Source organism: Canis lupus, chromosome 5 (assembly GCF_011100685.1).
Source record: "Canis lupus familiaris isolate Mischka breed German Shepherd chromosome 5, alternate assembly UU_Cfam_GSD_1.0, whole genome shotgun sequence".
Classification (NCBI taxonomy): domain Eukaryota; kingdom Metazoa; phylum Chordata; class Mammalia; order Carnivora; family Canidae; genus Canis; species Canis lupus.
In genome coordinates, this window is record NC_049226.1 from 60690386 (window position 1) to 60716899 (window position 26514).

The window sequence follows — 26514 nt, forward strand, 5'->3', positions numbered from 1 at the left end:
CTCTGACTGAGGCAAATTCATTTCAGAAGGCAATTTTAGATCTTCTTTCAAAAGCCAGTTTTAAACGTCTTGATTTTCCTGCTCATGGCTCTGCTCCAAATCACACAGGGTCTGAACACCACTCTGCAGCTTAATTACCATTATCTGAGGCTTGAGAACCTGTCTCCCAAGGAGACTGAGAAAGGGACTGAGTGGCCTGTTCAAAAGAAACAAACCATGAGTGTTTAAGCTGTAGTGGATAATTTAACCTTTTCTTTCGTAAATAAACTGCTGCCTCCTGTCCCACCGCCCAGAGTAAAGACTGTACAAGCAGAGTCTGTGCTGTGCCTACCCAGTAAAATTCACAGCTCAACTCAAGTGTCCTTAAGAAATGCCTTTTAAGGGCAGCTTGGGTGGCTCAGCGGCTTAGTGACGCCTTCAGCCCAGGGCATGATCCTGGAGACTCGGGATCAAGTCCTGTGTCGAGCTCCCTGCGTGGAGCCTGCTTCTCCCTCTGCCTGTGTCTCTGCCTCTCTCTCTCTCTCTCTGTGTCTCTCATGAATAAATAAATAAAATCTTAAAAAAAAAAAAAAAAAAGAGCCTAATAAATCCTGGCCATGTGAAACACACCAATCCAGCCTGTGCAGACATGTAGGGCACGTGGCAGGGCCCTGGCCAGACATGAGCCATGAAGACAGAGGAAACACAACCTCCTCAAAACTGTCCTGCCAGCTTTAAATCTGAGATAGGGGCATCTGGGTGGTTCTGTGGTTGAGCATCTGCCTCAGGTTGTGATCCCAGGGTCCTGGGATTGAGTTCTGCATCAGGCTCCCCACAGGGAGCTTTGCCCTCTGCCTCTCTCTCTCTGTGTGTCTGCGTCTCTCATGAATAAATAAAAATTGTTTTAAATAATAAAATCTTTAAATCTGGGGATAGAATCACTAGAACATCCCAACGATAGGCTGGTACCCCATTCTCATCCCCAAGGGCTTGTTGTCAAGCCCAGCTGATGTGAAGAAGCCAGCTCAGCCCACATGTCCAACAGTCTGGGCAAGACTCTGAACTCAAGCTCGTATTCAGACACAGGAAAGAAAAAACCAACACCAGCATGTCTACTCTGATGGCCACTCAGGCCCCCTGTCCCTTGCCCTGGTCACCACAGGGGTCCTTCTCCTGTCAGAGGGATTCTGAGTACTGAGGTCCCTGTTCCGTGGAGAAGAGGGTGGAGCGGACACTGAATAACACTGCACAGGATCAATACCCACTTCTTCCAGGGAGATGCACATGTGCAGTAATCTCTGTCCACATGTGTGTATGACATCGACATGTGTATATGTAAGATATGTGATGTACCTGTCTGTGGTACATATACACACGTGAGAGATGTGTAATACACACACTTAGGCAGAGAAATATGTGTATTCTCAAATAAGTGACAGCAATCTGTAAAGGCTGGAGGGAAGATTCTGGTGGGTATTAGAAAGCCTTGAGGCCATGCTACCAGTGAGATGAGCACAAATGTCAGAGAGACACTGAGCTTTCCAGGATCCAACAGGACACAGCAGATCTATATTTCAAATCAACTGAAGGCTTCTATGTGGGCCTCACGTTGCGGGGGGGGGAAGGGCAGCTCCCATAAACATTAGCATCGGCTGCAGCTAGGAACTACATGGCTTCTCCCATCTGGAGCCCTCTGTTTCTGCCTCTACAAGGGCAGAGTTGGTATTTATGTCTTATCAAACCCGGCTGAACAAAGGGGATGGGAAACTCTGGGCCCCTCTGGGATATGGGGGTGAGTGCTCCCTGGGGAGGAGGGCTGCCCCGGCCCTGTGGGGGGACAGGAACCGGCACACTGCTGCCCCTGCCCCACTGGTTGGAGACCCAAAGCTTTCAGCCCCCGGCCCCAAGGAGCCAAAGGAAGCAGAGCTCACGGGCTCAGCCCCGGAATCTTCCTGCAGTATCAACCCTGTAACATGCATCATGTGGTGCTGAAACCAGAGAATAGCCAGCCACAGACCTCTAAATTCTGTGGCATCTGAAAATGAAATCAGTTAAATAATTACATTGTATTTACACACGATACAGCTAATTGAACACCGAGTACTTAGTGGGAAAGATGAAACAAGGAGTGGGTACACTCATCATTTCTAAGGAAAAAAGTCACTCTAGACTCACTCCTGCTTCTTGGGTCTTAAGGCCCCCGATCAGTGCTGCAGAGAGGAGGGAGACAGGGAAGGAGGTAGAGAGGCTGGAGGAGGGGAGAGAGGGGGCGACGCCAGCAGGAACTGAGAGCAGAGCTTGGGGTTCCCTGTGCACTGGGAAGCTGCACATGTGACGTCACACAGAACTGGGGTCTGTGCAGGTGTGTTCACATGAGGTAAAGCTGCAACAGAACGGAACCCACAGGTAACAACTGGCACACATCTGAGGAGGAGGTGCACGGCCACAAAGCCACCAGAAGCTGGAAGATATAGGAAGGGTCCTCCCCTGGGGCCTCTGTCAAAGCAGCCCCAGGACACCCACAGAGACATGACCCCTAGGAACTGCTGGGCTCCATGCCCTGGCTATGAGCTTCCACTGCTCTCCTCACTTGTTAGGGATGGGTGGCACCAGGGCTGTCGGCAGGTGGTGGCACTACCTCCCTTCTCTCACAGTACTAGAGGACAGGCCACCAACCCAACCCAGACCAAGGTCCAAGCATCCTTCCCATTCAACATGGAGAGGACTCCTCTATCTCAAGATGTTTTTTAAAATATCTAGACTACACAGCAGCTAGAGTCTCGCAGGCAGCCACCCCTACCTACCTAGGAGATGTGCCACCTGGGCCTTGACTGCCCCTGGGGGCCCAGGCAGGGTGTGGGGTCAGATACTGAGCTGGCACAGGTTGTGGGGGCACTTGCAGGGAGTGCCCCAGCAGCATTATACCTGCAAGGGTGCAGGGAGTGGGAAGGCCTGTAGGAAAGACAGAGCAGGCCTCCCCCAAGCAGGAAGTGCCTACACTGCGGCATCTCAGGGAGGCGAGGACAGAGACTGCTCGTGCCAGGAGTGCTCAGCTCCCCTGTGAGCTCTGAGAAAAAAGAGCAGGCACCAGTTTCTAGCGGTCTGGTTCCTGTTCTGGAGGATGCTCAGCACAGGGGCAGACATGCCCTGGCCACGGGATATTCCCCTCTAACTGCTGAGGCATGAGGGCAGAGAGCCACAGGTCTCCACAGAGGAGCTGTCATGCGTGTCCTGGAAACATGCAGGTACATGGGCCACAGGAGGAGGTGAAGGGTAACTAGGAAAGGAACAAAATCCTTTTATTGGCACAACCTTCGCCCTCCGGAAGCCTGCCTAGCCAATCGTGCCTGTGGCAGCCTGGGAATGTTTACAACAGGCTCCTTTATGCAAAGAAGCTTCTGTCTGCAGCAGAACCACAATGAGAGAACCACGGGCGGTGACAGAAGAGGTAGGAACAGAGATGTCTTAAAATCTGTTTCTTTAGGGGCCAAGGAGGGTGGTGGCAGGCTGGGCCAGGCAGCCTGGAGGTCCTGGCTCTCGGCAGAAGGACCTGCCACCCAACACTGGGTCCCTCCGGTCAGGGGTATGAGGAAGGGTCCTCTGGGAGGGGCCCCCACCAGGCCCAGGCCAGCCTTCACTCACATTCCCAGCATGAACAAAACCTGCACAAAGACCCCTTCAGGGACACCTGCTCCACTGGCATCTCCGGCTGGCAGACCCAGGCCTGGTCCCTGAGGCTGCTCTCCTGGGATACCTGTGTAGCCTCTCCAAGCTGCCCCCAGAGAGACACAGAAGGGGGTCTCCTTACCACAACCGGAGGCACCTCCAGGACCTTATCCACATTCTTCAGTGACAGGGGCACGTACCATAGGGTGGCCTTGTTGGTCAGTTTCTTAGTACCTTTAGAGGAAAGAACCACATGAGTGATGGCATAGGGAGGGCACAGGGCAGGGGAGCTGAGACACAGCTCTCTGGCCCCCAACCCCCACACACAATGGGAGATGGGCACAGAGCTCAGGGAGCCTCCCACCACAATGCTGCCCCTCCGGAGGTTGCTGGAAAGACTACAGATCATATGCTTTAACCCCGGGGATGCCCGCTTTCCAGCATTTCTACCACAGAGGGCTCTGACTGCAGGTACCTCCTCCTTGCGGGGCTTTGACATAAGGGAGGTTTGGTCGTCAGCATGCCCAGAAGCCTGAGGAGCACAGGTAGGGAGGGGGCCCTCACTCAGCCACTTTCCAGAGAAGAGGAACAAAGCCAGGGGACTCAGCCCAGGCTGAGCTCGAGTTTCTGCAAACAGATCCAGCAGACCCGGAGCTCCCAATCGAACACACTCTGCTGGGGAGCTTCAGCACTCAGCAAGGGAACGTCCACCTGCCTACACACAGCTAAGAGCTCCTGCCCGATGGGGGCCAGGAGGACAGCGGCACACAGATGTGAGGCTCAGGGGGACACGGAGCCAGGGCCCACACGGGCAACCTGGTGAGGGGCTGTGGCCGGGTCACCCGCTGGAGCACACCTGCACCGCCGGCTGGGCAAGTCCCATCCTTCAAGGTGGGATGCCTGGATTTGCTGACTCAGAGCTCCAATTGAGAAACTTCAGAGAGGAGTGCTTAGAGATGGGCAGTAGGCTCAATGACAGGAAACAGAACCTACCAGAGATAAGTGTCTGGGCTGAGAACCAGGGACCAGAAAAGTCCAGAGATCACTTGGTGCAGCCCCTCTCGCTTGTACAGGAAGAGTGTGGAGCCCAGAGAGGTCAAGTGGTTAACCTAGGGTCACACAGAAACTCAGTGCTATTCTGTGTACAGACCCAGGCCCCCACGGAGATATCAGCTAGGATGCCTCTAAAAAAGCAGTTTCCGGGCAGCCTGGGTGGCTCAGCGGTTTAGTGCCGCCTTCAGCCCAGGGCCTGATCCTGGAGACTTGGGATCGAGTCCCATGTCGGGCTCCCTGCATGGAGCCCGCTTCTCCCTCTGCCTGTGTCTCTGCCTCTCTCTCTCTCTCTGTCTCTCATGAATAAATAAATAAAATATTTAAAAAATAAAATAAAATAAAATAAAATAAAATAAAATAAAATAAAATAAAATAAAATAAAATAAAATAAAAATAAAAATAAAAAAGCCGTTTCCTCAACATGGAAGATCCTCAATGTAGAGGAGAACAGCAAAACCGCAGGACATAAAGGAAAGCAAGTGGGGAAGGTGGGGAGCAGCTGGCATCCTCTCTAAACTCCTGGTGGAGTTCCCTCTCTGATGTTCCCCAAGGGAGCTGGGGACTTTGGTTTCCTCCCCTGAACACAGCCCCAAGGGCCAAGCCAAGCCCCACGGTCATGCAGGAGTGCAAGCCCCCGGTGCCCAGGGCTCCCAACGCCAGAGCCGCCAGTGCTTGGCCCCAACATGGAGGCACCATCAGGGAACAGGCGCTCTGCGCTTGGGAACCACAGGCAAGTAACATGGAAAATATTTTCACTGCACTTTGACTGAGAGTGGATCTGACAACTTGCTTCTGGGAATGAAGATTTCCTGTCTGATCTGCCAGAGCCAGCCTGACAAGCTGGTTTCCATGGAAACCGGAGTGGCCCTCCTCTAGACCCAAATGAACACCACAGGGCAAATGAGGCAAAACATGCTAATTGTACTTTCTCCATCACTTAATAAAACCATCAAAAGACAATTGCAGCATTAAAAACACCTATTTTAAAATCTTAAGAGCTCCCAGCTATTTTCTGGAGCAATTTGCAACAATCATGTCCCAGTTAGCTTAATATTTTGACAGTTGCCGGAGATGAATGAGCCATCTCGGAGGCAAAGGTTTGCTGGTTGTCTGCCTCGGCGTGTGCTCACTCGGTTGCCTCCTGACAGGCGGCACAGTCCCAGAGGAGGGGGACCCCTGCCTCCTGAGGTCTCAGATCCCAGGCCTCCTAGCCCCCATCACCCTAGGTCCACTGGGCCAGGTGCTGCTATAGGCAGTAAGGGAACTGCAGTAGACAAGCCACCAGCCCTGCCTTCACATCCTAGACACGTGAGCACAAAGATACACGTCGGGATGGAGAGGACAGCCTTGAGAGACACAGGGTCCTAGAATCAGAAACACCTGCATGGATCCAAACACGGGAACACACAGGGGGAGACTCAGTCACCCAATAACAGAATAGAGACCCAGAAATGAGAAAAAGAGACAGACCCGCTGTGGCGGAATACAAAAGGGAGCCTCCAGCCCTTCATCAGGACATTCCAGGGCAAGACAACTGTCAGAGTTCCAAGAACAGCTGCCCTCTTCATGGAACAGGGAGGCCTGAGGGTCACGAGGGGCAATCCCAATCAGGGAGCCCAGCCCCATCCTGAGAGGTAACACAACTGGCCGTCCCTTGCTTTTCCTGAGCCTCTCCTTTCTCAGAACACAGGGGATCACAGAGCCTGTGCCTCTGTCCCATGAGGGTGGATGGCCCCAGCACTTCTCACCCTTGCCTCTCTCCTTCGCAGGGCACATTAGGCTGTGTGTGCCCATCCTGCAGGGAAAGAGCAAAGCCAACACCGTGGGACCTGGACGCCTGGGGAGGTGCGTCCTCACTGGCCCAGTAGAGGGCTGCCATGGCCCAGGCGAGAGCAGCCTGCCCTGCGGTGGGAGGGATCCTTTAGAAGTCAGGCAGAGCATGTTGGTCTGGACAAAACCTTCTGTCAGCTTCCCATCTCTGCACAGAAACACAAATCTTCCTGACAGCCTCTGTTCATTTGGTCACCCGTTCACTCCATCACTCATCTGCCCGTAGTTATCAGCCCTACATCTGTTGGGAGCCAAGAGAAGCCAGGAAGAGGCAAACGGGACTCGCTTCCTCCAAAGTTCACGATCCAGAGCAGGATTTCTCAGTGTCGGGACTGAGACACAGGGGACTGGGTCACTGTCCATGGTGGGGACCACCCTGTGCCTCCCCCACTAGATGCTAGCACCTCTGCTCCAACAGTGACAATCAGTCACCAAGCTGGGAGTCCAATGCCACCAGGGTGAGCTCCACTTTGAAAGTCAAGAACACCCTTGCTTCTGGCCTCTTCTCCATTTGCCAACAGGAAGCTGCTATTCTGTCCCTCAGAGGTTCCTCCTGGGCCAGAAATCTGGAAGGCAGGGCCCTCCCCCACTTGAAGTGCCTGGCTCTGAGCTGCTAAACATCACCATGAAAAAGCCACACTGCTAGGATGGCCATCCACAAGGAACCATGAAGATGGGAAGCAGAAGAGGCAGTGATTCACCCCGTCAAGTCCCGGCCCCACCCAGGAGAGGAGGCCTTGGCCACAGAGAGACAGACCACAGGGAGTGAGGACAGAGACCCCAAGGTCCCATCGTGAGAAGACAGTGTCCAGGTACCCCGTCCTGTGCCATAGCCATAGGCACAGGGATGCTGACTGCTCCCCAAGCACCAGCCCTTGCTTGGCTAAATCATTCACTATGCCTTGGCTGGGCCTGCTGAGAACACCCTGGGATGTTCTAGATGGACAACTATGCTCCAGACCCAAGGAAGAGAGAAGCCTGAGTCCCTGGAAGATCTCTGAGCACAGTACCTTGCAGGCAGCCAGGGCCAAGAAAGGGGCAAGGGGCCATCCAGAGGAAGGTCCAAAGCCCCAGGCAGCTCCTGGTTCTAGAGAACCAGCATGGACTGTCCTCTGCATAGGATGTGGGACAATGGGGTGGCCTGGGACAGGAAGGTGGGCAGCAAGGGGGACAAAGGGGCCTGCCTTCCCTTTAGCAGCCCGGGTTATAAAAAGCAGCAGTGAGTGCAAAGCAGAGCCACACTCCCCTGCAGAGCCCAGTGGGAGGATGAAAAGGGGTTTCCATGGTTACCACTCAGAGAAAGAGAATATTCAGATCAACCCAGAGTCAAAGGTTCGCCCAGTGAGCTTCAGCCTAAGCCTGGTATGCAGGGCCAGGGGTGCAGGGGAAAGGATGGGGAGCAACCCACCTCCCCATCCCCACTCCCCACCCCCGCCCCCCCAGTGGCCTCCATCTACAGGGAATAGCAAGGCAGGTTGAGGGGGTATTGACAGCAGCTTGTGCCCCCCTAGCCCACTGCCATCCCCCTGCCCCTGAGGAGCTGATTACCAGGCTCTGGAAGGCAGGAGGGGCAGTGGCCATTCAACCAGGGCCAGAGCCCAAATCCCACTCTAGGGCCATTCTGTTGAACTCACTGCTTAATCCATCCCTGTCCACAAAACAAGGATGGCAGAAATATCTGTTCATGGGCAGAGCTGGGAATTAAGGGAGGTCATTCATGGGTGGTGTCAGGACCAGGCCCTGGCACAGGGTCAGCCCTCCATCCATGGGATCTTTGGCTGCTACCTTACTGTCACTGTTGTTGGCACTGACCCCAACGAAGTAGGCTTGGTGAGACATGTGCAGAAGTTACCTGTGAGGATGTTTTCAGACATCACGTTGACCTGGACTTCCACAGAATGCTTGGAGGTATAGGTAATCTCCGCGCTGACATGTGCCACCTCTCCGATGCACATGGGTGACAGGAAGTCCGTGCGCTCCACTCGGGCCAGGGCGGCTACACAGCGCTCCTGCAGAGACCGGGGACAGGTTAGCCTCGCAGGGCAAGCCCAACCCTAGAGATGCTCCTTGAAAACGGCCTTTCTTTTTCCCCACTGTGAAAGTCATGCTGTTTACTGACACCACACGTTCCCAACTGCAAAACCACAGGAGACGCAGAAATGCCTGGTGGGAACATCCCAAAGCAATCACTAGCAGGATTCTCTGAATGATGGGGGTTAGGAGTGGCTTTTTACTTTTTTTTTTTTCATTTTTCTACAAAGGATGTATATTATTTGCATAATGAAAAGTAAAAAAAAAAATTTAAAGACATACTCATTTTGGAAAATTTGGGAAATACAGAGATGTAGACAGAAAAGGGAAAATCACTCCTCCTATCCAGAGAGAGCCCAGGGTTCTATTTTGGGATTTTCCTTCCCAGGCTCTTCTCCCCAAGAATGAGATCTCACCGGTTCTTCCGTATTCAGTCTTACACAGTCATGAAAACGTAAACATACGTTTCTACAACCTGCTTTTTTTCACTCAAAATGAGGAAAAATAACATGCCTGTGTTACAAAGAGTGCTTCGCAATCAATATTCTTTTATTTCAATTTAATTCTTCAAATAGGCAACCCATTTGCAGGACTCAAAATTCAAAAGAATGAAAGGGTACGGGGTACCAGGTCTGCCTCTTGTCACTTGCCCCAGCCACCTAGGAGCCCCTTGGTAACCGGTCAATGTGGCCCCACAACAGGAGTGCCATCTGGAGGGCATGCAATGGTCTACCCCGGGGCTCATTCTCTATGAAATGTGACAGACTTCCTTATTCTTTTGCATGGCCCTTTCCATGACTGACATGTCATGATACTCCATTGCAAAAGTATGTTCGGTGGCTAGAGAGAATGGAATATTCTGTTATGAGAGATTTAGGTCCAATTGGATGCATTTGCTTATCATAAACAATCCTGTGATGGGTGTCCTTTTACTTAAATCATTTTCAGTATTGGGGACTACTTCCAGACTGAAGGGACACTCTGGTGTATGTTTCCAAAGTACTCGATAGGAAGCAGTGCCTTGGCACCCCCTGGCACTTGCGATGAGAACTGCTAACTTCTCTACACCAACTGAATGACACAGAAGATACTGGAGTTGGAACAGCGGGACCTCAGCCCCTCGTGGCCCTCAGAGCACGAGGCACTTCTATCACTTCCTTCTAGAAACCAATCCTCTTTCCTGGGAGGCTAAGCACAGGTCTGGGGGCGCTCCAGCCACCCCCAGGCTGGGTGGGGAGCAGGGAGTGGGAGGTGGAGGCTCACTTTGGGAGCCCCTCCATCAGGTGTGCCTGCTCTGGTATTTGCCTTCCCAGTTAATCCCCACAGCACCCCTTGTTCAAGCGTTGGCCATCCTGAGGTTGCAGAGAACAGTCGCACTGAGCCCTGCTGGGGCCTGTGCAAGAGCCCACCTGCCACCACACAAGCATGTAAATTCCCTGGCCCACCTCAAGCCACCTGCCTCCTTGGAGGGTGGGTCAGGGAACCTGCACCTTCACCCCTCCCAGGTGAGTCTCAGGAACACGGGGTTGGGGGCTCCTCCAGCTTCTCTCAGCAAGGCAGGGGACCAGAGGGTCTAGGAAGGGTCCAGGGCTAACCTGTGGCTACTCTGATCTGCATGGGTTTCCCCCCAACTCGCCCCCTAAGTCACACTGACACTTAGACTAAGGACACCCCTATGTAGACTTCTGTGGCTACAGCACCACCCACTGGCAGAAAGCTGGAAGGGCAAGCCTGAGCGGAGGACCAGGACCGGAAGGGAGGCCCCGCCTCTGGGCCGCCTGTTGGAATTATCCAAGTGCTGCTAGCAAGACCCAACAAGGAATGAGCCAGATGTCTTCACTGGAGAATGGCTAAAATTTGGTATGGAAACACTCACACACGAGTAACACACATGCATATATATGAATCATTTTTAATGGGAATGTGGCTTATTCTCACATCTCTCCACATCCTCGCTGTGGATGGACTTGAGCTCTTTCATGCCCACAAAAGCATTCCTCCATTCTCAGCACAGAAACCCTCCGTTGTCCATGGGGTTCCTTCCAAGACCTCCACTGGAAGCCTGAAACCACGAACAGTCCTGAATCCTACATATACTATGTTTTCCTGTACGTACACACATATGAATAAGTTATAAACTAGACACAATAGTAATAAAAGTTAGGGATCCCTGGGTGGCGCAGCGGTTTGGCGCCTGCCTTTGGCCCAGGGCGCGATCCTGGAGACCCGGGATCGAATCCCACATCGGGCTCCCGGTGCATGGAGCCTGCTTCTCCCTCTGCCTGTGTCTCTGCCTCTCTCTCTCTCTGTAACTATCATAAATAAATAAAAATTAAAATAATAATAATAATAAAAGTTATAGCAACATACTGTAATGAAAAGTATATGAACGTGATTTTTTTCTCTCTCTCCATCTAGTACACTTCTTCCTGGGAGGAGCAGAGATGATAAAATGCCTGTGTGCTGAGATGAAGGAGGTGAATGGCATTGGCAGGTGACACAGCATTAGGCTACTACTGACCCTCCTGACGCTCCATCAGAGGGAGGGTCATCTGCTTCTGGACCATGGTTGACTGTGTGTACATACCCTAGGGTACCTGAGACCACAGATCAAGAGGGAACTACTGGCACGCAGGAGCCAGGCACCATGCTTCGTGCAGCATGCAGGGGACTGAGGCAGAGCACCTGCCCTCAGCTTGGGTTCAGACTGGCGGATGGATAATCCATAAGTAAACAGGCCAATGCCATATGGTGGCAGGTGCCCTGGAGAGAGCAGCGTGGGATGTGGTGGGAGTGGGGCTGGGCCTCCCCACCGAAGGCATATCTGAGCTAAGAATCAAAAGGTGTAGATGGGGAGGAGGTAGATGTGGAGGGTGTGCACCCCAGAGGAGGGGAGAGCAGGCTAGACTGTGCACAGTGCAGGGCAGGGTGCACAGTAGGTAAGGCATCAGTCCAAGACTCTGCAGGACGAGCAGAGAAGGCTCATGTTTTAGTTGATGCACTTCAGAGTTGTGTGAACTTTAAGCAGGCGGCATTTCTGCTCCCTTCCATGACCCAAAACACTGACAGAGCAACAGAGGAGGACACAGAGCAGCCTTCCATGCCATCCCAGAGAACGCTGGCAGCATACACCTGCCAGGAGAAGCCCTCAGACCTGGTGCAGGATGCCTGATGGAGACCTCTCACCTGCTCTCCTGGTTGGGAGGCTGCTTGTGATGGATTTAAGCTTGGTTCTAAAAGAGAGAAGGGATGTTTACAAGGTAGCCACCAGAGTCCTACCATACTGCTACTTCGAAGGTAGAGCAGCCTAAGAAACAGGTGGGCTGCCTTGGGGACTCTACATCGGCTTGGGGTGCGGGCAGCACAGGCCTGGACCTGGGGTAGATGCAACCTGTGAGCTGCTGCCCAAGGGCCTAGCAGAGCAGTGTTCCTGCCCCAGGGAGTCTTTAAAGAAGGGTGTGAAGGGTGCCTGGGTGGCTCAGTCGGTTGAGCATCTGCCTTCGGCTCAGGTCATGGTCTCAGGGTCTTGGGATCAAGTCCTGCATTGGGCTCCCTATTCAGTGGAGAGCCTGCTCCTCCCCTTCTCTCTGCTAATGTTGGTGCTTATGCACATGTGTTCACAAGTGCCCATGCTCTCTCTCTCTCCCTTCTCTGTTAAATAAATAAATAAATCTTTCTAAAAAAAGGACAGGTGAAACCCAAAAATTCAAAACATGAGCCAATAAATATCTGTATCCCGGACGAGGATCTGCATCCTCATGGTTGCCCTGCCTCGGATGGACCCCCATAACTCTCTACTTCTGGGACTTTCAGCGGGAGGAGCAGCCTCCACCCCAGGATGCAGCCATGAGCATTCTCATTAGTCTATACCAGGAAGTGCCCCCTGCCACACTCCCAAAGGTGACCAGTATCACAGTGCTCATTGGACTCAGGTGCCCAGAACACCACCGGGCCTGGGCTCCTGGGTGGCCACAGGGTTTGGGGCCAGGACAGCAGTTTCAGAAGAGAGCCAGAAAGAACAGTGTTGAGCCCTGGGCTCAGCTCCCAGCTCTGCCTCTCACTACCTCTTGACCTTGTAAAATATAGAAATAAGTGAGGTCAGCAGGCTGCTTCCAGGATTCGAGGGGATGATCTTGGAGAAAAGGGTGAGCCACCCCTCTCAGAGACACGTGGGGATCAAAGTGAGTGGGTCCAGGAAGCTTAGCTCTCACCACTAGGACTGTTTTGGCTGCACCTGCACTACACCCACCCAGGCTGCCCTCAGCTAAGGCCACCCTAGGTGAGGCCACTCTGTGAGACCTTCAGGAAGTGACGTAACTTCTCTAGGCCTCTGCTCCTCACCTACAAAGTGGGGTTAAGAGGATCCCTGGGTGGCTCAGCAGTTTAGTACCCACCTTCAGTCCAGGGTGTGATCCTGGAGTCCCAGGATCGAGTCCCACATCAGGCTCCTTGCATGGAGCCTGCTTCTCCCTCTGCCTGTGTCTCTGCCTCTTTCTCTCTGTGTGTCTCTCATGAATAAATAAATAAAATCTTAAACAAAACAAAACAAAGTGGGGTTAAGATGGCAGTTGGGAAGGTACCATCAAGAAAAGGAGGTCAAGTGTACAGCATGGTTGCTGATGCACCCTAAGTGCCTGTTAAACTGAGGTGCTCCATAGGATGACAAAGCCACACACACCCTTCTGGCAATGAACCAATCACCGATGGGAGTCCACTGTGTTCCAGGCTTCCACCAGATGCTAAGCCTCCAGGAGCGACCCAAAAGACAAAAGTCCCTCCCATTTGTGGGGCTTACACTCTGACAGTGGGATGGGGTGGGGTAGGGTGAGTAGACCAAAGATAAATGAGCAAAATACACAATACTCTAGGAGCAACAGTGCTGTGGAGAACAGCTGGGAGCAAAGAGGGAGCTGGCCATCAGGGAAGGCCTGAGTAGAGGTCACATTTACACAGAGACTGGAAGCTCAGGCAGAAGGAAGAGGCAGTGCAAAGGCCCTGGGGTAGGAAGACCAGCCAGTCACACAGCAGCAAGAGAGCCAGTGTGGCCCAAGGGAGCATTAAAGGGAAGGCATGGGAGATGAGATCTGGGAACTGGATGGTGCTCAGATCCAGAACTACCCAGCAGGTGGAGCCAACAGGATTGGCTTCTGGTATCCACAATATGAGAGGAAGAATGGGGTCACTGAAGGCCCCAGGTTTTGAATGTGAGTAACTGGATGCCACAGAGGTCATTTACAGAGGAGAGGGAGAATGTAGGAGGAGCAGCCTGGGCACAGATCCAGGGTGTCTTTTTGGCCCATCAAGGTCAAGGGGCCAGTTAAATCAACAGACAGAGCCAACCAAGAGGTCCCAGCTGAAAACAGACCCCGGGGTGCACAAGGGTACTAAAGGCACAGACTGGACAAGACCTCCATGGGAGTGGGGTGGGGTGCCCGCTCCCTGACCCAGAGCCCCAGTAAAGCCCCTCAGAGGCCAGCATTGGCCCCCACACCAATGTCTAACCACCTGAGCTGCCTGGGGTTCACATACCCTCCTGAGCCTGGGACTCCTACACCCCTATCCTGGGACCACCCATCCAGAGACATCTCCAAGCCAACACATCAACACCATCCCTCCTGCACCCTCAAACTCCCTCCAGGGCAGGAAGGAGGAAGAGCATGGGCTCAGAGCACAGGTTCAAGACCTGGATTCATGGCCCAGACCTACTCTCTGCCTCCCCACTGGCCTCAGGCAAGCAGGCAGCCTCCCCTATGCAATGGGGGTAACAGGGAAAATAATGTGGTGCTGTGCATATTCTGTGAGCGGAAGTGCTTCAGAGCTTTGCAAAACGCTGAGCACTCGGTAGCCAGCAGCAGTTACATGAGTCCTCACCATCCTGTGACCTCCCCAGGTCCCCCTCTCCCTCACGCCCCCAACCAAAGGTGTCCTCCCCGGTGTCCAGCCTCTCTCTGTAGGCCTGCAGGGGCCCTGGCCCCGCCCTCAACCCCGCCCCACAGGCTCAGGCCCATCCTCCTCACCGCCACCAAAGGACGCACTCCACTCTGAACGTGGCCTGGTTTGCCCCAGGACTCCAAGGGCATGGAACAAATCCAGACTCCCACCCGGGCAGGTGAGCCCCTTCACAGCATGCCCAGGTCACCCACACCCATGTCCATCCATTAAAACTTTCACCCTGGCTTGGTTCACACACAGGTGCTGCTCCCGCTCTCCTCCTCTCCAGCCAGTGTGCATTCCTCCTCTCATCACAGCAGGTGGCTGGCCAAGGCCCACAGGGACACAGGACACAGGATACAGGACACAGATGCAGTGTCGTATCTCTGTTGGACCCCAGGTGGCAGTGTAGAGCAAGACAAATCCTCTTCCCCAAGCAAGGAGACAGGGCAGCCTCCACAGGAAATGTCAGGCCCCTTGGGGCTGGAGGCAAGGCAAGAGAGGATGGGCCAAATGCCCCTCAGCTGCCTTGAAGCCTGGACCTCCTCCCAGGCACTCTGGCAGCCCAGGCCCCACCCCTCTCGTTCCCAGGGGTGTCAATTGAGCAGGGGAGGGGTCAGGTCCAGGACAGCCAGGCTCTGGGGGATTCCAGAAACCAAGACTCTTCTGCATGAGGGGGAGGAGGCAGCTCCCAGCAGCTCCCAGCAGCTCCCAACATAGTCTCCAGCTGCCCCCATCCCTCTTTCATGAGTCCCAAATCAAGCAGCATTCTAAAAGGTCCCATCTAGGACTTCCAGAAGTTACCAAGGCCCAGAGGACGAAGGAAAACACTCCAAAGCAAACTCCCATGCTGACCCAAGCATGGTGCGATGCCAGAGGGATGCCAGGCCTCCCGGGCTTGAACCTTCCAGGTGATCTCAAGCAGGCTGGGTGAGGGCCCACAGATGCTTACCCCATTCTGGCTGTTACAGTGCCGGGTGCTGATGATGGCTCCTGCCTCCTCGATCATCTTCAGGATGGTTCCACCATGGACATTGCCTGCCACATTGGCATCATCTGGCCGCATGATCCTAGGCAGAGAGAGAAGCAGCAGGATGAGGCCCCTGGGAAGGACGTCACTCCCAAACAGCGATAACCCAGGGTGAGGAGAAGGTCCTCCAAAGAGACCAATAGCTCCCAAAGGAGGAAAAAGAACTTTCTGGGAGTTTGGCCAGAGTGGGCTGCTGATCTGAAAACCCTAGACAAGGCGCTGCAACGTCCTGTCTCCATGGGAGGAAGGAGGGCAGACAGTGGGACTTTACCCCCTGGAGCCACAGGCACCCAGCCAGGAAGGGGCAACGGCAGAGGCCTATGGAAAAGGCAGCAAGGCAGCAGCATAGCCATTGGGGTTCCCAGCACACCTGCCCCTCCCAGTTCTCAGGCTCCCCAACGACCAAGAGCGCTGAATGAGCACCAGGACATAGCACCATGGAAGATGGACAAAGTCCTGGGGCCACTACCAGCAGGATCCCAGAGGGGCTCATTCAGAGTCAGTGTAGGCTGCTCTGAGAAGTGGAAGCGCACCACAGCTCTGAGACTCCTGTCGGCGGGGGAACACCCATCACCACCTGCCCCCTCGCATGCTGAGCTCCTCAGAGGCACCTGAGGGGTCAGAGTCCCTGGGACCAAAAGCTAGGAGCCCTCCAGGGTCAGGGAGAACTGAACTGCCACCTCATTGCCCCAAAGGGGAAAAACTGCATTCCTGCTGTCGGCAGCCAATGATGGGCAAAGTCCAAGAAACCTCTGGAATCCCAAGAAGGCAGCCTGGTGCTCTGGAGTGGGCAACCCCAGCCAAGCTGGCACTTTCCCAAACTACAGTCCGGGCCTCAGGCCCAGAGATGGAGGATAAGCGAGAACGCCTACCACCCAGTTCCAGAGTGCCAGCCACACCTGCACTCACCCAGCACAACACCCTCTGCTCGGGGCCAGGGAGCTCCGCCACCCTCGAGGGCTATGATCTCCTGACAGCTCAGTCTAGCCAGACTCCGAGGTCACTCCTGGCTCCCACTCTTACTAGATGAGTAAGCTGAGCGAGCTGATCAAACTTCATTCCTCCACTTCCTTGTTTTTAAAATAGGCATCATAACTGAACCCCTGCACTCGGCCAAGGGAGGACAGACTCACCCAAAATAATGTAGATAACAAGTCCAGCCGCAGTGCCTGGCACACGGCCAATACAATGCCTGCTCATCAGCAGTACTCTTCCTTCTAGGTAAGTATTTAACCAACCCACCACAAGACTGGAAGCTCCACGACAGAGCCAGATGTTATTTTCTCGGCAAATAAGCAAGGACATCATGTGGTGACTGACAGTGGACTGCTGCCCACCCCCAAATATGACCACTTCATCCTGGGGGAGAGCTGGCTACTCGTGGCTTCTTCACCTGGCCTTGCTGGCTCGGGGTAGCAGTCACGATAACCTGAACAGTGGCCAGGAGAACCCCAAGGCACAGGAAAGAGGCTTCACTTGGCTTCACAAATATTTACTTAAAAATATTTCTTGAGTCAACTCAAAACGGATAAAGACTTGAATATAAGACTGGAAACTGGGCAGCCCGGGTGGCTCAGAGGTTTAGCGCTGCCTTCAGCCCAGGACGTGATCCTGGGGACCCTGGATCGAGTCCCATGTTGAGCTCCCTGCATGGAGCCTGCTTCTCCCTCTGCCTGTGTCTCTGCCTCTCTCTCTCTCTCTCTCTCTCTCTCATGAATAAATAAATTTTAAAAATCTTAAAAAAAAAAAAAAAAGATGAAACTCCTAGCAGAAAATGGGCTTCTAGTAAGCAACCTAACGTCAGTCCTGGCAATGGTTTTTTGGATCTGACTCCAAAAGTAAAAGCAAGAAAAGCAAAAATAAACAAGCGGGACTTTATCAAAGTAAAAAGCTTCTGTGGAGCAAAGTAAATCATCAACAAAATGAAAAGGCAACCTACAAGACAAAGTATTTGTAACTCATGTATCCGATAAGCAATTAATATCCAAAGTATGTATAAAGAGCTCACACAACAGTGAAAAAAAAATCTGATTCTAAAATGGGCAAAGAGGGATGTTAGACTGGCTCAGTTGGTGGAGCATCTGACTCTTGATCTCAGGGTTGCGAGTTCAAGCCCCACATTGGACATGGAGCCTACTTAAAAAATAAATAAAAATAAAAAATAAAACAGGCAAAAACTGACTAGATAGTTTTCTTTTCTAAAGAAGGCCTACAGGCACATGGCAAGGTGTTTAAACACCACTCATCATCAGGGAAATGAAAAAAGCACTGTGAAATATTACCTCACACCTGTTAGAACAGCTATTGTCAAAAAGACAAAAGGGTAACGGGCAATGGCGAGGACGTGGAGAAAAAGGAACCCTCGTGCACCACTGGTAGGAGTGTAAACTGGTGCAGCCACTATGGAGAACAGTATTAAAATTATATATATAAAATTTGGGATCCCTGGGTGGCGCAGCGGTTTGGCGCCTGCCTTTGGCCCAGGGCGCGATCCTGGAGACCCGGGATCGAATCCCACGTCAGGCTCCCGGTGCATGGAGCCTGCTTCTCCCTCTGCCTGTGTCTCTGCCTCTCTCTCTCTCACTGTGTGCCTATCATGAATAAATAAAAAAAAAAATTAAAAAAAAAAAGTATATATATAAAATTTAAAAATTAAAGCCAGAACTACCACATGATCCAGCAATTCCAAAGTATTTTATTTACCCAAAGGGAACAAACACGAACTTGAAAAGATACACACCATTCCCTGCAGTGTTGCTGGGGACAGCCAAGCCGCAGCAGCCACCCGAGTGCTGGTCAGTGGGTGAATGGATAAAGTTAACGCGACATACGGAAATACAAAAGAATAGTATCCAGCTATAGGAAAGGAGGGAATTCTGGGGCACCTGAAGCGACTGCCCTCAGCTCAGGTTACGCCCCCCGGGGTCCTGGGTTCGAGCCCCACGTTGGGCTCTCTGCTCAGTGGAGAGCCACTTTTCCCTCCCCCTCTGCCATTCTGCCAGCTTGGATGCTCTCTCTCTCTCAAATAAATTAAAAAAAAATTTTTTTTTAAAAAGGAGGGAATTCTGTCATTTGTGACAACTTGAATGGACCCTGATGGCACAACGCCAAGTGAAAGAAGGGCAGACACAAAGACAGTGTAAACACTACGTGATCTCACTTGCACGTGGAATCTGAAAACAGATCTCAGAGAGGGAACAGACCGCTGTCGCCCCAGGCCGGGCAGGGTGGACACCGCGAAAGCTGCGAACTTCCACCATGAGGCAGGCCAGTGCCTGGGGGGGTGAGCACAGCGCGTGACCCAGGTTTACAACGGGGCACCGTGCACGCAGACGCCGCTGAGAGAGTAGGTGGTAGATGTGTCCACCACAGGGAAAAGAATCTGTGACCGTGTCAGGTGACAGAGCTTAACTGAACTCACTGGGGTGATCCTTCTGCTATAGACACAAATCAAACCACCCCCTTGTATAACTAAAACGAATACAACATTCTATGTCAATTACACAACAATGCTGGAAAACCAAAATAGAAAATTTTAAAAATATTTTCATGTTAAAAAAAACTCAGGCTTAAAAAAAATAGAAATTCGAATTTATAGCAAGTGGATTTTTTTTTGGAAAAGATTTTATTTATTTATTCATGATAGAGAGAGAGAGAGAGAGAGAGAGAGAGAGAGGCAGAGACACAGGCAGAGGAAGAAGCAGGCTCCATGCCGGGAGCCCGATGTGGGACCTGATCCCAGGACTCCAGGATCGCGCCCTGGGCCAAAGGCAGGCGCTAAACCACTGAGCCACCCAGGGATCCCCGGATTTTTTTTTAAAGCCTGAGTTAAGAGGTAGCCAATTTTAATAATGAAACTGCTGTTACCAACTTCTTTCCTTTGTATTTGTTTTCAACTGAGTAAGGGACAGTTGGTCATTTCCGCCCAGAGGCTGGTCCCCCTGGGCACAGATACTAGGGAAGCTGTGAGGAGGCAGGGGCTGGCCGGGAAAGCAGAGCTCCTGGGTTCCAGAGCATCAGGGAAACCTGAATACAGCCTTTCCAGAAGCACCAGGGCCTGCCTCAGGGGCAGCCTGATTCCCCCCTGCCCTGGCCTCAATTTGCCTGTCTGTAAAGTGGGGCTGTGCCTTCCATGGTCGGCCGACAGCCACGACAGCCACTCGGCTCAGGCTGGGAGAGAAGGACAGACTGGGGGCCACTGGGCAGACAAGGAAGTGCTCACATCCGGCGGGGCGCTGGGGAAGAGGCTGATAAGGAGGCAACCTTTGAGATAGTGCCTGGGGCCATCCTGCAACACTTCACGGTCCTCAGAAAGCCCACATCGTCCACATCCGGGTGCCCCCAGGAGCCCAGGCACTTGAGAGTAAATGCTGAGAGCTCCAGACCACAAGCTGTTGGGCACAAAAGCTCATTGGGACGCTTGTTATCCCCCACCCTTCCTGTCGCCCTGGGTCCCACACAGAACAGCGTCCTAGCTCCCCAGGCCAGCTGGCCACACAGGCAGAGTGCAAGCACATACCTCCCCAGTCTAGGATGTGACCCTGACCCTGACCCCAGCCCACATTCTGCTGCAGGGCAGGGCTGTCCCCCAGGGCCCCCACAGCACCAGCCTCTCCCCCAGGGCCTTCCTCCCCAGCCCCTGGCCTGGTCTTCTCTAGGCAGGCAGGTGTCTGAGAAGTGAGGGCAGCCAAGAGAACATGTGGTCCCTCACTCAAGCTTTTGTTTTCCCATTTTTAATGAAGATGTGTGTATGAAGAGTGTTTCACTTTCCTTTTCACTATTAAAAAATAAGAAACAGGCACAACGCCAAGCAGCACTTGGTCTGGGAGGCTTCTGCACCTGCCTCTCATCTCTGGGACCTAAGTGGCCACTTATCTCACTGCCTCAAGAGGCATTTTTTCTTTTTAAGATTTTATTTATTCAGTTGACAGAGAGAGAGCACGCACAAGCAGGGCAAGTGGCAGATGGAGAGGGAGAGGGAGAAGCAGGCTCTCCACTCGAGCCTGATGTGGGGCTCCATCCCAGCACCCTGGGATCATGACTCAAGCCAAAGGCAGATACTTCCTAGCTGAGCCACCCAGGTGTCCCTGAGAACATCCTTCTTAAGCAGGATTCTAGTCCTCAGTCACCTGCTCAGACCTGCCAGGGCCCTTGCTAACTACAAAGTAAAGATTTAAACTCCCTACTGAAGGCAGCCCTGGTGGCGCAGCAGTTTAGTGCTGCCTGCAGCCTGGGGTGTGATCCTGGAGACCCTGGATTGAGTCCCACGTCGGGTTCCCTGCATGGAGCCTCCTTCTCCCTCTGCCTGTGTCTCTGCCTCTCTCTCTCTCTCTCTCTCTCTGTATGTCTCTATGAATAAATAAATAAAATCTTTGAAAAAAAAATAAACTCCCTACTGAGAAGTTTGAAGCCCTCAGGGGTCTGGAACTTCTCCTACCTCGTCTTCCATGGCCCTGGTCAAACCAGGGCTGTCTGCCACACCTGCCTGCCATCCTACCTGTACCCACCTGTCTCAGCAACATCTGACCTACTTTCTGTGAGGAAAGTGGACTCATCTATGAATGGGGGAGCATAAGTAGACACAGCCTCATGAAGGGCAGCCCAGCATCACCCATCAAAACCCCTAAGTGTGCAGGCAGCTCCCATCCAGTGATTCCACTCATAGAAGTTCATCCTACACATTGCCAAACATGATTAAACCTATTCCCCCTGCATTCTGTATATGTAGCCTCACAGCAGACACCTTAGGACAGGCCCTATCCCCCTATTCCTTGGTCCCACACAGAGCTTTTATACTGGGTTGAACTGTGTCCCCCCCAAAAGATCTGCTCACGTTCTAGCCCTGGAACCTGTAAATGGGACCTAATTAGAAATGGGTCTTTTCGAGCATGACTGAGTTCAAATGAGGTCATCAGGGTGCACTCCGATCCAAAGTGACTTGTGCTCTTTTGAGAAGAGGGAAATTTGGACGTACACAGGGAGGAGGCAGAGACAGGAGTGATGCGTCTACAAGCCAAGAAACACAAGGATGCCAGGAGCCACCAAAAGCTGGAAGATCCTCCTCGAGGGCCCTCGTGGGGAACAAAGCCCTGCTGATGCCAGGACTTGGGCCCTATGACCTCCAGGCCGCAAGAAAATAAACCCCTGTTCTTTTAAGCCACCCAGTCTATGGTCACTGGTTCTGACAGCCACAGGACACTCTACTCACACTAAAGGGGGCTTCACTCCACCACAGAAGACAGCAGCGATAGAGGTGAGCCCCATAGGACCTGTGGTGTGGTGGCTGCAGCCAGAGCTGACACTCAGCTCCTGCGTCCCCAGCCCGGCCATCGCTGGCCAGGCCTCCTCACAGAGGGCTGACCACTGTCCCTACCATCCCATAGGCCCCCAGCATGGGGCCAGCCTCTCTGATTCTGACACAAAAATGTCCCTGCTAAAACATAACACTGCAGCCTGAGTTCCATGGTAACTGGGGGGTGGGCAGGGTCCCCTGATCCAACAGTGAAAGCTCAAATAGCTCTCTGAGGTGGAAGGCAGCAGGCAGCACCAAGCACAGCCAGATTCCCTGGACAGATAAAGTCCTCTTGGGTTGTCCACCTGCACTAAAGACAGACAAAACCACCAGGCCTGCTGGTGTGGTCCAGGTAGGGGCCTGCAGAACAGCCAATGTGGTAAGGACACCTCACAGATTGTGCCAAAGGTCCCTGAGCCTTAGGCTCAAACCAGAGAGGGAACGACAGCTGTCCTGAACAGGGATGACCTGGGGTGCTTCCGCCCTGACCAAACACAGAAGTAGCTTTAGAGCTTCCTTTGTGCTCAGCACAGGGAGCAGCCACCTTGGCAGGGAGACAAGGAAGAGCAGGCACTGCCGTCCCCAGCAGAAAAGAAGCTGCAGGGCTGACCACGGGGTGGTCTAGGGCAGGGGGCTGGTTCACACCAGGCACCCTCGATCATGGCACATGTGAACACCTCATCTTTTTAGGGAGGACCCTGCCAATCAGAAGCCTAAGTGACACCGTTGATCCTCTCCAATTTACTGCCTAAGAAGGTTCCAGCAAAGTTGCTTTAACCCCGGCGCCCCCACCACATCCCCTAGAAGAGGCAAGGGTGGAAAAAGTCCCTGGGGTCTTTCAGGCCCCAGAGCAGGGGTAGGAGGCGCCAACCACACCCAGACCCCAGGCTCACCTTTTAGTTGGGACAGGGAAACGAACCAGGAGAAGACTCCGAGTACAGGCAGCTGAGCAGCACCCGCTGATCCCAAGAACCCAGAGCACCCAGAGGCTGGGCAGGCAGGAAGCACAGCCAGGTCCCGCACAACCCCAGAACCCCACTGGCAAGGGTAAGGGAAGCGGCAGAAGCAGCAAGGTTGCCAGGAAATGCAGGTTCCATCATCCCTGGGGCTCTAGCCAGGAGGGAAGGGGGGGGTCATGCAGGGGCTGGACTTCCTGGCCCAGCTTCAGTCCCACCCAACATCCGGAGAGAGCAAGAACTGGAGCAGGCACAGCTGTCCTCGGCCCCATGAAGCCAGACAGCCCACCGGCTGGACACAGGAGCCGCACGCCCTCTACCACCTGATCCCTTCACGGTGCCCCCAGACAGACTCTCTGCTACAGGCTTCCTGAAAGAGAAGAAGGGGCATGTGACTGGCGGTACCTGCTCAACTGGGAAGCCATGCCCGCGGTTCGTCCTGGGTCCCCGAGAGAAGCAAGGGGGTTAGTGGTAGCCACGTCACCCCCCTCTTCCCCTCCAAAAGCACCGTCCCAACTCCCCGCCACACTAGGCTGCCCAACTGAACCAGGAAGAGGCTGCCACACCAATCCGAGGAGTCTACTAAAAGCTGGTTGTCATAGAAATCTCACTTACAAATAATGACAGTGGAGAAGTGCCTCTCTGAGCCCTTCGGCGACATCAAGAAGTCACAGGAGCGGTCTCTCAGAAGCCTCTGGGAGGCCGAAAGACGAGGGGAATGCCTGCCCGGACTTTCTCCAGGGTCTCAGGACAGAGTCAGACTCACGGTGAGGGGTCACATCAGGTGCAGAGCCCAACATCCTGCCCAGAGGGGCTGGCATGGGACACCTGTCCCCAAGACTACCTCCTAAGGCTCTAGGGGCCAGGTGGGCCACCAGAAGGGAAGCAGGTAGAGGAAGAGCCAGCCTGCCAGCCCCAGCTCTCCCCTGGCTGACACTGCTGCCCTCCCACCACACAGACCTGCCTCCCCGCCTCTCGTGGTGCCAGGCCACCAGGGACAGACCTTCCGTTTGCACTTGGTGTTGGGGGGAAAGAAGGCAAGCCATCAGAGTTGCCGAGGAGCAGTTGGCAGCCCTGTTAGAGGAGGCTGGATGTGTAATTACTTTCCTTGTGTTTAAGCGCAAGTGTTTCCTTGTGCTTCTCCAGGAATTCTGCAATCAGGGGCCAGGATGGCTACCATGAATGGTTGAATCTGCCTGCAAGCCACCTGAGGGCACCCTGCCTAAGAACTGTCAACCTGGCTTGGCTCCTGGGCACAGGTCCGCCTTGCCCTGTGCAGCAACTCTGGCAGGTACTGTGCTCAGGAGGTCAACTTAGGACCAGCGAGGTCCAGGCAAACTCAGCCTGCAGCTTCACTCACCAAAGGCCCAGCATGTTCCCCGCTCCTGGTGGCCTCCCTAAAATACAAATTACTCCTAAAGGTACATGTGCTACTGTCTCAAGTCTTCCCACTTCTCTGTGAGAAGAGACAGAAGCAAAATTCCAGATTTTGGCCTGGGGCCAATCTGTTCACTGAGATGTCCCCCATACCTGGCACCATGCAGGACACAAAGTGCCATGAAAAGGTGTCAAATCAAAGAGAAACAGAGTGGATGGAGGCCACCACCCCGCCCACCCTAGGTCTCCTCTGGTCAGCTGGGTGCTCAGGCTGTGTGCACCTGGTCATCATCCTGCCCCTCCTCCTGCCTTCCCTGCCTAGAGAAGCCTGGGCCCACTCCCCACCCCTGTACCAAAAGGCCAAGAGCATTGCCCCCACACGCCGCTCAGGATACAGACCAACACAGTGGGTTCTGGGTGCCCTACATAAGAGGGCTATGCTCTGGCTTTGGTCAAGCCTATCTATCACCTACAGGCTGGAGAAAAGGCCCCCAAGGCCACCAGTGCAAGCACCACAGCTCTTCCCACCCCATATCCACCACCAGCGCCCCCTCCAAGCACCTCTACCCCCAGCCATCCCGCAGTTGTCTTACAGCTTGGCCTTCTCCCTAAGACAGGCCTCTTCAGCTCCCTTCCTAAACACCTTTAGGGATGTGCCTCGCCGCAGCACAAGCATGGTCTCTGTTAGTCCCTCTCGGAGCCGCAGCCAGATGGGATCCAGAGGAGGGCCTCAACCCAGATGCTGTGCCTTTTGGACTTGGTCCCTTTCATCCATGCAGGCATTGCCGCCTCCCTAAGCAACACTGACTTCTCTCTCCCCCTTGGTCCCAACCCTGGGTCTTCTGGGCACACTGCTCACTCCAAATAAGGTGAGGCCACCCCATCATCCAAACACTGCATGTGTCCATGACCTTTTCAAATTCCCTAAAATCACAGCAAACTGGAGTCAAGAAAAGATGCTGGAAATGACTTGGTTCAAGCCCCAACTTCTACCTGTGTGTAAAGCTGGCATGCAGAGGTGAGGAGAGAGGCCCCAGGCCTGTATCACACAGACCTGGGACACATAGCATTTGGCTCCTTTGGGGTGGTGTCCTGGGAGGGTGATGGGCCAGGGGAGACGCAGCCTCTGCACACTGCAAGCCCTACTGTCCTTCCTGTCAGAACACCACCCCAGTGATAAAGCAATGACTCACACACGGACAAGAACGGGGTGCAACTTGCCCCACCATGTTATTTCTCAATTATGGAAAGATCATTAAAACGCTACAGGACTGGCTTAAAGAGAAACGATTCTCACCGGAGCACCCAGGGAATCCCGAGTGATACATCTCTGATGGAGAGGCCAGCTGGCACCAGGCGGGGGATGCACAGCACGTGGTGCAGAGATGCTGGGGGGCAACGTGCAGAGAGGTAAACCCACATCAGCGACTGAGAAAACGCTAACCTAGAGAAAAGCTTTGAGACAATCCACAGAGTGAAGACCCAAATGAAGTTCTCTTCCTATTGTCATCATGAGAGGAAAGACATTTTTCAGATTTGGAACGATCCATGGGAACGACAGGCAGGGTCAATTACTTAACACCTGAATACGTGGATACACCCTAGGCCAGTAGAGCTAAGGTCTTTAAAAAAACAAAACAAAACAAAACAAAAAACAAAAAAACCCAGCAGAGACATGCAATGAGGGAAATCTGCAGGAAATGACACAGCCAAGAAAAATACCTGCAAGTCCACCCACAACTCGATCATATCAGCGATGACGGTGCCTCATCTGCCCGGTCCTGCAGCACGCTGGTTCAAGTCGGTAACAGATCTGTCCACAGGGAGCAATCCTCTCTTATCAGCCTTATGAGTAAATAATTACAAAGTGAGATAACCATAAGGTGGTTTGTTATGTCCTAAATTATCCAAGAATCATTTGAAACGATAAAACCAGACGTCCGGAAAGGTTCTCAGCAACACTATCCTAACAGCCAAAAGAGGTGGGAAGAGCCCAGGTGCCCATCACACAGAAGCAGATGAATGAAGGGCCGTCTATCCACAGGATAGGATTTGACTACAGACAGGAATCGAGTACTGATGCACACTACCACGTGGGAGAATCGTGAAATCACGACACTGAGTGCAAGCAGCCATCACGAAAGACACAGTTCCATGGATGCAAAGTATCCAGAGCAGGCCAACCCATAGAAGAAAGCCACCTGGTGGCTGCCAGGGCCTGGTGGAGGCAAACGGGAAGGGAGAGCTAAAGAGCACAGTGCTACTCGGTAGAGGGTGGAGTGGGTGGGTGGTGTTCTGGAATTAAATCACAGTGACAGCTGCACAACCTTGTGAACACACCAGGAAACACAGAACTACCCTCAAGAGTG

General features: G+C 53.3%; 1 protein-coding gene across 2 annotated transcripts in view; it reads right to left on the reverse strand.

The window, feature by feature from the left end:
- The window catches only part of ACOT7 (acyl-CoA thioesterase 7), a 102132-nt gene that overhangs the window by 53373 nt on the left and 22245 nt on the right, over positions 1–26514 (reverse strand). For both annotated transcript variants that reach the window (XM_038537793.1, XM_038537794.1), the window contains exons 2-4: positions 15443–15560; positions 8381–8537; positions 3788–3879 (exon numbers count right to left, since the gene is read on the reverse strand). In XM_038537793.1, coding sequence (XP_038393721.1) covers positions 3788–3879; positions 8381–8537; positions 15443–15560 — 367 coding nt within the window. The remainder of the gene's footprint in view (positions 1–3787; positions 3880–8380; positions 8538–15442; positions 15561–26514) is intronic.